Source organism: Salmo trutta, chromosome 14 (assembly GCF_901001165.1).
Source record: "Salmo trutta chromosome 14, fSalTru1.1, whole genome shotgun sequence".
Lineage (NCBI taxonomy): Eukaryota > Metazoa > Chordata > Actinopteri > Salmoniformes > Salmonidae > Salmo > Salmo trutta.
Window position 1 is genome coordinate 30,810,171 of NC_042970.1, and position 14,269 is coordinate 30,824,439.

Below are 14,269 nucleotides of genomic sequence, written 5' to 3' on the forward strand. Positions count from 1 at the left end.
TGAAGTATGAATAATTTATTACCTCTTAGCATAATGAGGTTGGCTTGAACTTTTCCTCAGATGTCTTTATCTTCCCAGGATGCTCTGCTAAAAGGCACTTCTGCAATAACAACCCGTGTTTGAATGGAGGGACCTGCGTCAACATGTGGGGCTCCTTCAGCTGTGACTGCCCCCTAGGATTTGGAGGCCGGAACTGCGAGAAGGGTAAATGAAGTAACGGAATTGCCGGAGGTTGGCAAGCTTCCTCAAATGGTTAAAACATTAGATCAAAGCTAACCAGGTTTTGTTGGCCCCGTGACCTACCATTATAGGCCCTTTTAGTAAGGAGGTACAAGGACTTTACTACTAACTACTAGTAGACTACTAAGTGACCCATCAGACAGACAACATCCCCCAGCTCGCCTGACCTACACTTAACTAGTGTCTTTGTAGTTGGTGGACTGTACCATAACTCCACAACCAGGTGGTTACTGTGACACTGGCCATTTAATTTGCTTCTTAGTGCTGCGGTGTTAAAAGAGCATCTGCTATATTGTATTCTCTTATCATTTTGAAACATGCCTTTTTGAGTGTACAGTGAAAATGTAGTACGGAAACATTTGCATAGACACCATGCAGAGGAGATTGCTCAGGGTGATGCGTAGAGGGAATTGGCAGGGCTGTAAATAACTGAAGTAGGCTCTTCAATCAGCAGAGTGTTGAAACATTTCCTCATCATTTTAGAAACGACTCTTTCCTGGCACAGATAAAGCCAGTCATCATTTATTTGCTGACATGATGGTTTCATAAGCATAAGGTTACCTATTGAACGCTGTATTTTATTTATGTTGATTCCTGTTTGGACCCAGGAAGAGTAGCCGCCGCCTCGGCAGCAGCTAATTGGAGATCATAATAAATACTAATACTGAGCATTGCTGTTTCATGCCAGACATTTCACAGGGGTTTGTGAGGGGCCCATATGTGTATACAGTATGACAGATGCGATGTGATATCCCATAAGCTTTTATGAATCTGTCATGAGGGATCATGTCACATTTAATAGAGCTATATGTTTCAACATGTTCTCTTGAATAACACCTTGGGCATGTTTAAGGTAAACTATTTTATTTCTCAGTTTGAGAGAGTTGTGTTTGTTAGAGCATTACTAGTGTCCATTTCTCTTCTGAGCTCCTCTGTGCTCTGCAGTTGTTTGACTTGCTGGTTTACGAGCTGGGACGGCTAGAAGAGGGATGGCGATGGGAGAGAGAGAGAGAGGGGAAAAGGCCCCATAAGAGGGAGATTGCGAGAGAAGAGAAAAAGGGATACTACTCAATAAATGGTGAATTACACAAAAGCATCCCTGTTTTAGTTTAGAGTGAAATCCAGTGATAAAGGACCACTTCTTTCTCATGGTTAAGGGGAGACTGAGAGGATGGATAATGAACGGGGGATGGGGAAAGGGTTCCTCTCTCACTGAAGCAGATGAAGCCATGTGACTCCTTCATTTCGAGAAGAGAGGGAGAGTGGAAGGGAAAAAGGAAAACAGAATGTAGTCTAGTACCCTGCTGCTGATCTTTAATCTTGATAGTGGGCGTCGATGGCATGAACATTCATGTTCTACCAGGAACATTAACTATTCCACGCCACTACAAAAGTCACTATCAAAATATTGCTGTTAAACTTCCAGTATGTCATAGGATCGGCCATTAGGGTTTAGAGAGGGCAGACCAGCTAGTAACCATGGAGAAAATCCCCAGCATCTCGCTTCCTTTCTGAGGTTCACCACTGACTCTGGGTGGACAAGGGTATGGGGGAAACAAATACTTTCATTGTCAATCCCATGAGTATGCCTACCTTTTTATATGGACCCTGTTTAGACCAAACACACTGCAAATAGAAACTGAGTGTATAAAACATTATAAACTCCTGCTCTTTCCATGATGTAGACTGACCAGGAGAATCCAACTGTAAACTAGGATTCCTTATTGATGTCACCTGTTAAATCCACTTCAGTCAGTGTAGATGAAGGGGGAGGAGACAGGTTTAACAAGGATTTTTTTTTAAGCCTTGAGACATTTGAGACCTGGATTGTGTATCTGTGCCATTCAGAGGGTGAAATGGCAAGACAAAAGATTTAAGTGCCTTTGAACGGGGTATGGTAGTAGGTGCCAGGCGCACCGGTTTGTGTCAAGAACTGAAACGCTGATAACGGTAGAAAGCATTGGAGTCACCATGTGCCGGCATCCCTGTGGAACGCTTTCGACACCTTGTAGAGTCCGTGCCCCGTCAAATTGAGGCTGTTCTGAGGTCAAAAGTGGGGGTGCAACTCAATATTAGGAAGGTGTTGTTAATGTTTTGTACACTCAGTGTATCAACCTCTTTTCATGAGATTCTGTTTACAATCTTTTTGTAGCTTTAGACCAGTGCCAGACTGCACCACAACCACTATCCCCTGGGTCCTCTGTTTCTCTCTTTCTCCCTCTCTCACTCACTCGCTCTCTCTAGTGCCAATGACAGGCTTGATTTGTGTCATTTAATTATGGACGGCTGTGTTTTGCATCTCTGCCACTGTGTAGTGAGAGAAAAAACATGTCTAACACCCAGCTAAAAGTGACACTGGTGCATCTCTGCCAGAATGGCTGCCTTCAGAATGCACAGACTGCATGTCACAGACACATACAACTGAACACACACCCCACCCCTGAGCATTGTCTAGCCAGCACTCATCACAAGTACTAGTGAATAGGGGTAGGGGGCATGTTGAATCTTCTCTGGTATTTGGCTCTGTATATGAACAGTATTTATTCAGGGGTATCTTGTTTCAAATTGCCACACATACTATTTTATACCCATACAGTGAGTGCCAAGGTTTTCATTCCATTGACGTCTTAATTTGTTTTTTCGTAAGATTAGGTGTAACGTGTAGCACTGCTGGGTTTGTACCCCTCGTCTTTGTTTTCTGTAGTAATCATAGATTGTGTATACTCTCCATACCAGTAACTGGAGCTGGGTTGTTCAGACTTGATCACAGAACATATTACTGTGAGAGTGGTAATGACTCACTGTCACATGTCACCTACTTTTGAATAGCAGCCATTTCCTCATTCTCGCTCTCTCTCAATTTATCTCTTTCTCGTTCTCTCTCGTTCTCCCCCTTCCCTCTCTCTCTCCTCACTTTCCTCTCTCCCTCCCTGCCTCCCTCACCCCCCTCTCTCTGCCTCCCTCACCCCCCCTCTCTCTGCCTCCCTCCCCCCCTCTCTCTGCCTCCCTCACCCCCCCTCTCTCTGCCTCCCTCACCCCCCTCTCTCTGCCTCCCTCACCCCCCTCTCTCTGCCTCCCTCACCCCCCCTCTCTCTGCCTCCCTCACCCCCCCTCTCTGCCTCCCTCCCCCCCTCTCTCTGCCTCCCTCCCCCCCTCTCTCTGCCTCCCTCCCCCCCCTCTCTCTGCCTCCCTCACCCCCCCTCTCTCTCTGCCTCCCTCACCCCCCCTCTCTCTGCCTCCCTCACCCCCCTCTCTCTGCCTCCCTCACCCCCCCTCACTCCCCCTCTCTCTGCCTCCCTCACCCCCCCTCTCTCTGCCTCCCTCACCCCCCCTCTCTCTGCCTCCCTCACCCCCCTCTCTCTGCCTCCCTCACCCCCCCTCTCTCTGCCTCCCTCACCCCCCCTCTCTCTGCCTCCCTCACCCCCCTCTCTCTGCCTCCCTCACCCCCCTCTCTCTCTGCTTCCCCCTCTCTCTATCTGCCTCCCTCACCCCCCCCACTCTGCCTCCCTCGCCTCCCTCACCCCCCCACTCTGCCTCCCTCACCCCCCTCTCTCTCTGCTTCCCCCCCCACTCTGCCTCCCTCACCCCTCTCTCTCTCTGGTTGTGTGTTGCAGTGATGGCCAACCCGCAGCGTTTCCTGGGTAACAGCCTTTTGCAGTGGACTAACCTGGTGGCGGTGGTCACTGTGCCGTGGCACGTGGAGCTTATGTTCCGCACACGCCAGCCTAGTGCAACCCTGCTGCACCTCACCGCCGGACAGCACCACAACCTCACCCTACAGGTACAGGGAAAACACATCTAATAGCCTCTCCCTACACAGTCATACCCACACACACACACACACACACACACACACACCTGCTCACTCACTCATGCACTGACACATCACACCTTCCTTAAGCCCTACTCCCAACTTTGTTTGTTTTCTTTCTGTTTAGCCTGGCATTGTTTGTTTTCTTTCTGTTTAGCCTGGTATTGTTTTGTTTAGATTTGTGTTCCTTGTTTTTCATTTCTACAACTGTAAAGCATCTTTTAAGTCCTTTGAAAAGCTCTATATAAATGTATTTTCCATTTTTTATTATTATTATTATTACTACCCTATAGTGTCTCACGCCAGCAGAGGCCTGGTCTGCCATATCACTGTATACTGTACAGCCCTCCTCAATCTGGGATATACACACACCTTCAACAGCATTACCCAACAATACGGAACGGCACTACAAATACACCTCACAGGTGCAAAGGTGTTTACTGTAGGCCATGTCATTACATACAGTATAATACATATTATACAAGATTTCATCCCTTCTGAAGCGAAGACATATTCAAACAGCCAGTAGTTTTGATAGGAATTCCTTTCACTCATTTTGTATCAGATTATGCATGTGTTTCCCCCTCAGTATGGTGTTGGAATAGATTAGTGCATTGTAGCATGTAACTCCAGCATGACTCCAACAGCTCACACAGAGTGACTGTGGGTTAGTTGATGTAAAGCTCCACCTGTTGGCTGTCTGGGCAGCAGCATGACTTTAAATATTTGATGAGATGAGAGATGAAGCCTGCCAACTAACAAACGCCTCATCCCGAGATCTGAGCGCTGCCATACCCAGGCCTTTCAGATAGCAGCTGTTGTTTGTCTAGACAGGTGCCTTTTTTGAAGTTGTATAACAGTCCAACAACTATTTTAAAGTTGGTACATTTAAAAAAAAAAAAACAGGGCTATTTTCTTAGCTACTGTATTACCATAGATGATCTGATATGGATGATGAGAAGAAAAGCTCTCTGTCTGTGAGCATGTGATGTGTGCATGCTAAAGGTCTTTCTCCCTCTCCTGCCCTCCCTCACCTCTCTTCACGTCCCCCTCTCTCTCCCATCCTTTGCCCCACCTCTCTCATTCCATCCCATCCTCTCCCACATATCTCTCTATCCTATCCTCTCCCGACCCCCTCTCTCTCTCTCTCTCCCTCCCCTAGCTGCGCGGTGGCAGTGTGGTGATGGGCCTGCAGAGGGGCGAGGACTCCACCCTGTCCCAGGTAGAGGAGGTGACAGTGAATGACGGAGACTGGCACCATGTGCAGATGGAGCTGAAAGATATCCCGGGCGGCGAGCCCCGCCACAAGGCTGTGCTCTCCTTTGACCATGGCCTCTACACGGTGAGACACTGTTGGAAGACAGACTGTAGGTTTGGAATTTTAATTACATTTAAATAGGTACAGTACCAGTCAAAAGTTTGGACACACCTACTCATTCAAGGGTTTAGCTTTATTTTTATTATTTTCTTCATTGTAGAATAATAGTGAAGACATCAAAACGATTAAATAATACATTGAATCATGTAGTAAGCAAAAAATATATTTTAGATTTTAGATTCTTCAAAGTAGTCAGCCTTTGCCTTGTTGACAGCTTTGTACACTCTTGACATTCTCTCAACCAGCTTCATGAGGAATGCTTTTCCAATAGCTTTGAAGGAGTTCCCACATATTCTGAGCATTTGTTGGCTGCTTTTCCTTCACTCTGCGGTTCAACTCATCCCAAACCATCTCAATTGGGTTGAGGTTGGGTGATTGTAGAGGTCAGGTCATCTGATGCAGTACTCCATCACTCTCCTTGGTCAGATAGGCCTTACACAGCCTGGAGGTGTGTTTAGGGTCATTGTCCTGTTGAAAAACAAATGATAGTCCCACTAAGTGCAAACCAGATGGGATGGCGTATCGCTGCAGAATGTTGTGGTAGCCATGCTGGTTAAGTGTGCCTTGAATTCTAAATAAATCGTTGACAGTGTCACCAGCAAAGCACCCCCACACCATTACACCACCTCCTCCATGCTTCATGGTGGGAACCACACATGCAGAGATTATCCATTCACCTACTCTGCGTCTCACAAAGACACGGCAGTTGGAACCAAAAATCTCAAATTTGGACTCATCAGACCAAAGAACAGATTTCCACCGGTCTAATGTCCATTGCTTGTGTTTCTTGACCCAAGCAAGTCTCTTCTTCATATTGGTGTCCTTTAGTACTGGTTTCTTTGCAGCAATTTGAACATGCAGGCCTGATACACGCAGTCTCCTCTGAACAGTTGATGCTGAGATGTCTGTTACTTGAACTCATTTATTTGGGGCTGCAATCTGAGGTGTAGTTAATTGCTGATTTCTGAGGCTGGTAACTCTAATGAACTTATCCTCTGCAGCAGAGGTAACTCTGGGTCTTCCTTTCCTGTGGTGGTCCTCATGAGAGCCAGTTTCATCATTGCGCTTGATGGTTTTTGTGACTGCACTTGTAGAAACTTTCAAAGTTCATGACATTTTCCAGATTGACTGACCTTCATGTCTTAAAGTAATGATGGACTGTCGTTTCTCTTTGCTGTTCTTGCCATAATATGGATTTTGTCTTCTCCCAAATAGGTTTATCTTCTGTATACCACCCCTACCTTGTCACAACACAACTGATTGGCTCAAACACATTAAGAAGGAAAGAAATTCCACAAATTAACTTTTAACAAGGCACACCTGTTAATTGAAATGCATTCCAGGTGACTACCTCATGACGCTGGTTGAGAGAATGCCAAGAGTGTGCAGAGCTGTCATCAAGGCAAAGGGTGGCTACTTTGAAGAATCTCAAATATAAAATGTTTTTATTTGTTTAACACTTTTTTTGGTTACTACATGATTCCATATGTGTTATTTCATAGTTTTGATGTCTTCACTATTATTCTACAATGTAGACAATAGTAAAAATAAAGAAAAACTGTATCTGTTTGTGATCTGATCTACCAATCCAGGCCAGCATGGAGGTGGATACTAAACTGAAGGGGGCGAAGGTCAAGACTCTGAGTGTCGGGGGCATCACTGGGGCTGATGGGAAAATACAGCATGGCTTCCGCGGCTGTGTGCAGGTTCGTTAACCTCTTGTCACGCACACACAGACGACACACACATACTGTGTTGTCTGTCCGTGTGTCTGAGTGCGTTCTCCCTGGTATGTGTGTTCCTCAGGGTCTGCGTGTGGGGGAGACCTCTTCCAGCTCGGTGTCTCTCAGCATGTCTCAGCCCAGGAGGGTGAACATGGAGCAGGGCTGCAGCGTATCAGACCCCTGTGTCTCTAACACCTGCCCCTCTAACAGCTACTGCAGTGATGACTGGGACAGCCACTCCTGCACCTGTCTCACCGGTCAGTCTGCCAACCATCATCAGCGTTATCTTCCTCATTAGCTTTTACAACCATATTACACGACCATATAGTCTTACGTTGATCCTTCCCAGACACAACTTATGAATTCCTATTGTGTTGTTTACCTGCCAGGTTACTATGGCGATAACTGCACAGACGTATGTGCGCTAAACCCCTGCGAGCACCAATCAGCTTGCACCAGGAAGGTTAGCTCCTCCCGCGGCTACACCTGTGACTGTCCCAGCAACTACTTTGGCCAGTATTGCGAGAAGAAGTTAGTAAAACATCTTTGTCTTTGCTATACACAGATCATATCAGTGTTTTCACTGGTTCATATCACTATAAAGAACACTATAAGAATGTATCTGTTGTGTTTCTGACTATGTGTGGCCCTCCTCAGGACTGACCTGCCGTGTCCCAGGGGTTGGTGGGGACATAAGACCTGTGGTCCCTGTGAATGTCAGACAGATAAGGGCTTCGATGCCGACTGCAACAAGACCAGCGGGGAGTGCCGCTGCAAGGTGAGCCAGCTGACTACCGAGTCTCAATGTCAGGATGTTTGAAGTGGACAGGGGCGATGGGTGAAACTGCACTGTGGGCTGGTATTATTTTTTACTTCCTCCCTTCCTTTTCTTCTCCCTCCCCCTCGATCTCTCTCTCTATCCCTCTCTCCCTGCTCTCAGGATAACCACTACCGTCCAGAGGGCAGCGAGGCGTGTCTGCTGTGTGAGTGTTACCCAGTGGGCTCCTTCTCACGGGCGTGTGAGAGGGAGAGCGGGCAGTGCCAGTGTAAGCCAGGGGTCATCGGGCGCCAGTGTGACCACTGTGACAACCCCTTCGCTGAGGTGTCGCCCAACGGCTGCGAAGGTCAGCATTACCATACGTCACATGACAGTAAAGAATTACCAAATGTCACCTGCTTCAGAAATGTATCTGTAGTCCAGTCAGATTCATTGAGTTCACTGATTTACGTAAATGAATGTGATTACAAGGCCTTTTTAAAAAGTGTTTTTGTGCCAAGCAAATTCTATGTCATGTGTACAGTTACACCTGGACAATTAATTTTATCAGCTTTCCTGCTCTCCCTCTTTCTCCCTCCCTCTCCCTTTTCCTCTCTCTCGCTTTCTCTCCCTCTCTTTCTCTCTCAGTGATCTATGACAGTTGTCCCCAGGCAATAGAGGCAGGGATCTGGTGGCCCAGGACTAAGTTTGGTCTCCCTGCAGCAGTCCCCTGTCCCAAGGGATCTATCGGTACGATGAATCTCAGCAGTTTAGCTAATTACCATACTATAATGGAATATACTATACTATGTACTTAAACTTGCCTCGGGTCCTTCCAGCATGTTCCTCTCCTTTTGTCTGCCTCATGCAGATTTCCCCCTTCTCTCTTTCTCTCTCAGGCACAGCTATTCGCCACTGTGACGAACACAAAGGATGGCTGCCCCCCAACCTCTTCAACTGTACCTCTGTCACCTTCACCAAACTCAAGACCCTGGTCTGTACAGCTCCACTAGAGCTTGACTCATTTACCCCTCATACAGCTCCACTAGAGCTAGACTCATTTACCCCTCATACAGCTCCACTAGAGCTAGACTCATTTACCCCTCATACAGCTCCACTAGAGCTAGACTCATTTACCCCTCATACAGCTCCACTAGAGCTAGACTCATTTACCCCTCATACAGCTCCACTAGAGCTAGACTCATTTACCCCTCATACAGCTCCACTAGAGCTAGACTCATTTACCCCTCATACAGCTCCACTAGAGCTAGACTCATTTACCCCTCATACAGCTCCACTAGAGCTAGACTCATTACCCCTCATACAGCTCCACTAGAGCTTGACTCATTTACCCCTCATACAGCTCCACTAGAGCTTGACTCATTTACCCCTCATACAGCTCCACTAGAGCTTGACTCATTTACCCCTCATACAGCTCCACTAGAGCTAGACTCATTTACCCCCCCCACACAGCTTGACTCATTTACCCCTCATACAGCTCCACTAGAGCTAGACTCATTTACCCCTCATACAGCTCCACTAGAGCTAGACTCATTTACCCCTCATACAGCTCCACTAGAGCTAGACTCATTTACCCCTCATACAGCTCCACTAGAGCTAGACTCATTTACCCCTCATACAGCTCCACTAGAGCTAGACTCATTTACCCCTCATACAGCTCCACTAGAGCTAGACTCATTTACCCCTCATACAGCTCCACTAGAGCTTGACTCATTTACCCCTCATACAGCTCCACTAGAGCTTGACTCATTTACCCCTCATACAGCTCCACTAGAGCTTGACTCATTTACCCCTCATACAGCTCCACTAGAGCTTGACTCATTTACCCCTCATACAGCTCCACTAGAGCTAGACTCATTTACCCCTCATACAGCTCCACTAGAGCTAGACTCAGTTACCCCTCATACAGCTCCACTAGAGCTAGACTCATTTACCCCTCATACAGCTCCACTAGAGCTAGACTCATTTACCCCTCATACAGCTCCACTAGAGCTAGACTCATTTACTTCTCATACAGCTCACATTTATATGGGTCCATTCACTTCAATGACTTATGCTATTAAGTTGAACGATGAACTGATTTTATTGCTGTAATATAGTAGAGTTAGGTCTTTTTGTTCTACATTTATTTTAGTCACCATTGAGACATTTACATACATTTACATTTTAGTCATTTAGCAGATGCTCTTACCCAGAGCGACTTACAGTAGTGAATGCATACATTTCATACAATTTCATACATTTTTTTTTTTTTTTTTTTTTTTTTTCCCCCTGTGCTGGCTCCCCGTGGGAATCGAACCCACAACCCTGGTGTTGCAAACACCATGCTCTACCAACTGAGCTACAGGGAAGGTCACTTTTACAAGGGAGCCCTGCATATACACAACTTACTAAATACAATATATAAAATGGTGCTGTAAGACTGTTCTCTCTCTCCCTGGTCCAGTCGGAAAAGCTTTCCCGTAACGTGTCTCTCCTGGACTCTGGGCGGGTCCAGCAGATGGCAGCCATGTTGGCCAACGCCACGCTGCACACGGTGGAGTACTACGGCAGTGACGTAAAGGTGGCCTACCGCCTCACCCAGAGCCTACTGCAGTACGAGAGCCACCAGCAGGGCTTCAGCCTGACCGCCACCCAGGACGTCCACTTCACTGAGGTAACACAACAACACACAACACTACGCAGCACAACACACTATTGCAGAGTGTAACACACCACCATGTAGTGCAGCATAAGGCAACACCTGGCAGCGCAACACAGTTAATACAGCATAATACCACATGACCAGAGGAGGCTGGTGAGAGGAGCTATAAGAGGACATGCTCATTGTAATTGGAACGATATCAACCACATCAAACATATGGAAACCAAATATTTGAATCCATTCCATGAATTCCATTCCAGCCATTACAATGAGCCCGTCCTCATATAGCTCCTCCCACCAGCCTCCTCTGCACATGACACAATACAACATGCATCTCAGATAAACTCTGTAGGTAACTGAACACAACACATTTGCCTCCACCACCCTATGCCAGTCTGTCTCTCTGACCCCCTGCCTTCCTCCCCACATCAGAACCTGGTGCAGGTGGGCAGTGCCATCCTGTCCCCGGGCACACGGCCACACTGGGAGCTGATCCAGCAGACGGAGGGGGGCACGGCGGCCCTACTGCGCCAGTATGAGGAGTACGCCAACACCCTTGCACAGAACATGAGGAAGACTTACCTCAGCCCCTTCACCATTGTCACACCACACATAGGTGAGTGTGGCCTACTTTGGTTTACACTAGGTATAGACGTTATGTCGGACAGAAATACACAATTTTATGTAGACCAGGGCTCTCCAACCCTGTTCCTGGAGAGCTGGTTGACAAGCTGAATCAGGTTAGTTACAGCTGGGTAGCTCTCCAGGAACAGGGTTGGAGAACCCTGATGTAGACTGTTCTTTTTATCAGTTGGAATATTATTCCATAAGTTGCAGGATTCACAAACTGAACATCTAGCCATCTATCTCTTTCTAGTGGTTTGTCTGACGTCTAACCTACCCAATCTGTGTTGGGTGTTCTCCACAGTCATCTCAATAGATCGCCTCCAGAAGATGAACTTTGCCGGAGCCAAGCTCCCTCGCTACCAGTCTCTGAGAGGGCTGAGGCCTCAGGATCAGGAGACTGCCGTCACCCTCCCCGACTCCGTCTTCAAGCCGCCCATGGAGACCAAGGGCCACCGCCACCTGGACACCTTCCCAGAATCCTCTGTGAGAAACCACACGTCCAACAGGAAGAAGCGACATCGAGGTCCTGACGACCCCGAGCAGGAGGCCATCGCTAGCGTGATCATCTTCCACAGCCTGGCCTCGTTGCTCCCTGCAAGCTACGACCCTGATAAGAGGAGTCTGAGGTGAGATAGAGGGAGACAGGGACCTGATTCCATATTGACCCCTTGCCTCCTACCTCTAGATACTTCACATAGATTTAATTGGATACATACTAGTAATATGTTCATGGGTCTACATTTCCCTGGTGGTATTTCTGCCATATTGCTGATCCTTTGAGCTCTACACAAAGGTCTAAGGAAAGGGTACGCAGGTACTATTTGATAAGGTCTGGTCACACAAATTGCCTACGTGACAAAGGATCAGATTGAAATTTTATTGTCGTAGTAACAAACAGTCCATGCCAACCCCAAACTGTTCACACCCCCCTTGTTTGCTGGAGAGAAAATGTTGCAGTTTTTAAGCTAATTTCTTGCAATTCAACACATTTTTACGTGTCTGTGTGTTTATATGATCCCAGTGGTCGAAGCCTGACCGAGTTCATAAAGAATATAGTAGTCGGTACTCGCGATACGTAATTGACCCCTTTTGGGTCCAGATCCATACCGCCGGCCACCAGTGAAGTGTGGAGGGTGCAGGGCAGGGCTGCCCAACCTTCTTCCTGGAGATCTAATGTCCTGTAGGTTTTCAGTCCAACCCTAGTTTAGCATATCTGATTCAGCTAGTTAAGGTCTTGTTGAGCAGCTAATTAGTAGAATCAGGTGTGTTAAACTAGGGTTGGATTGAAAACCCACAGGACGGTAGATCTCCAGGAAGAGGGTTGGACTGAAAACCCACAGGACGGTAGATCTCCAGGAAGAGGGTTGGACTGAAAACCCACAGGACGGTAGATCTCCAGGAAGAGGGTTGGACTGAAAACCCACAGGACGGTAGATCTCCAGGAAGAGGGTTGGACTGAAAACCCACAGGACGGTAGATCTCCAGGAAGAGGGTTGGGCAGCCCTGGTGTAGGGGTTAGGGGCCAATTTAGAATTGGAAAAAATTATTGATGAGGAGGAGGAAGAGCAGCAACAAGGTTCCTGTTGAAGAATTAATTAGTGGTTTTGTGTGATGTCCACCAGAGTGCCTAAGCGTCCGGTCATCAACTCCCCGGTGGTCAGCATCACGGTCCATGACAACGAGGAGCTGCTGCAGCACATGCTGGACAAACCTATCACGGTGCAGTTCCGCATGGTCACCACCGAGGAGCGCTCCAAACCCATCTGTGTCTTCTGGAACCACTCCATACTGTGAGTTTTACACACACACATACACACTAGCTATTTGAACTTTGAGCTGTAAAAACAAAGACTTAAAAGTTATATAAAGGATTAGGTTGAAACCAAATAATCTGTCATCGCATTGTTTGACTGTTGTTTTTGTTTGTCAGAGCGGGGAACGGAGGCTGGTCAGCCAAAGGCTGTGAGGTGGTGTTCAGGAACAGCACTCACATCAGCTGCCAGTGTTACCACATGACCAGCTTCGCTGTTCTCATGGACATCTCTAGGAGAGAGGTGAGCGAGGCCACACCACTACACAACACTAGACAGAACTACACCATATGCTGTACGAGTCTAGACTTGACTTTATAAACCTCACTCAGAAACCTCAATACACCTCAGACCACACCCTATAGTGGTCTTGTTCACTATAATGACCAAACAAAGCTCTTCTTAAACTAAACTTTTCCTCCACCCTCCTCTTCCTCTCTTCCTTCTCAGAACGGTGAGATCCTTCCGGTGAAGCTGGTGACATGGAGCACGGTGAGCGTGACCCTGGGCTTCCTCTTCCTCACCACGCTCTTCCTCCTCTGCCTGCGGGACATGCACTGCAACAAGACCAGCATCATCAACAATGGAGCCACCGCCCTCTTCATCTCCGAACTCATCTTTATCCTGGGCATTAACCTGGCAGACAACCCGGTAAACTACTGGAACAAAGTTATTTTCTGTCTACCTTTTAATACTGTATTTTACCTCCTGTCGCTCTCTAACTCGGTTCAGTACACCACTTTCAATATCCTACCTTCCCTCTCCTCTGTTTGGAATAGGTGTCTGATTGAATCTGATTAAAAACAAAGGAAAAATCATCAAAGCATTCTGCCCACTTTGAGGCCTGTAATATAGAGTATAATAATTTCCCTTCCTTCCTTTCACTCTCGCTCTCTCTCCCCCTCGCTCTCTCTCCCCCTTGCGCTCTCTCTCTCCCCCCGTGTCTGTAGTTTGTGTGCACAATTATCGCCATCCTGCTGCATTTTTTCTACCTGTGCACCTTCTCCTGGCTCTTCCTGGAGGGCCTGCACGTCTACCGCATGCTGAGCGAAATACGAGACATCAACTACGGACCCATGCGATTTTACTACATGATCGGCTGGGGCGTGCCCGCCTTCATCACAGGTCTGAACAATACACACATCCTTACACACACACACACACACACACACACACACACACACACACACACACTGATGGACCGACCCCAGGTGGCCACATGCAAACAGGCGTGACAACGACTCTTCCCTCCCAGG

At 47.4% G+C, this 14,269-nt stretch overlaps 1 protein-coding gene across 4 annotated transcripts in view; it reads left to right on the top strand.

Moving 5' to 3' along the window:
• The window catches only part of celsr2 (cadherin, EGF LAG seven-pass G-type receptor 2), an 80,498-nt gene that overhangs the window by 58,601 nt on the left and 7,628 nt on the right, over positions 1 to 14,269 (top strand). For all 4 annotated transcript variants that reach the window (XM_029775267.1, XM_029775264.1, XM_029775265.1 and 1 more), the window contains exons 8-24: positions 79 to 204; positions 3,855 to 4,021; positions 5,214 to 5,393; positions 7,022 to 7,135; positions 7,236 to 7,410; positions 7,543 to 7,684; positions 7,811 to 7,931; positions 8,094 to 8,277; positions 8,559 to 8,660; positions 8,810 to 8,904; positions 10,378 to 10,587; positions 11,008 to 11,191; positions 11,504 to 11,828; positions 12,825 to 12,992; positions 13,133 to 13,256; positions 13,464 to 13,664; positions 13,964 to 14,138. In XM_029775267.1, the coding sequence (XP_029631127.1) occupies positions 79 to 204; positions 3,855 to 4,021; positions 5,214 to 5,393; positions 7,022 to 7,135; positions 7,236 to 7,410; positions 7,543 to 7,684; positions 7,811 to 7,931; positions 8,094 to 8,277; positions 8,559 to 8,660; positions 8,810 to 8,904; positions 10,378 to 10,587; positions 11,008 to 11,191; positions 11,504 to 11,828; positions 12,825 to 12,992; positions 13,133 to 13,256; positions 13,464 to 13,664; positions 13,964 to 14,138 (2,793 nt within the window). The remainder of the gene's footprint in view (positions 1 to 78; positions 205 to 3,854; positions 4,022 to 5,213; positions 5,394 to 7,021; positions 7,136 to 7,235; positions 7,411 to 7,542; positions 7,685 to 7,810; positions 7,932 to 8,093; positions 8,278 to 8,558; positions 8,661 to 8,809; positions 8,905 to 10,377; positions 10,588 to 11,007; positions 11,192 to 11,503; positions 11,829 to 12,824; positions 12,993 to 13,132; positions 13,257 to 13,463; positions 13,665 to 13,963; positions 14,139 to 14,269) is intronic.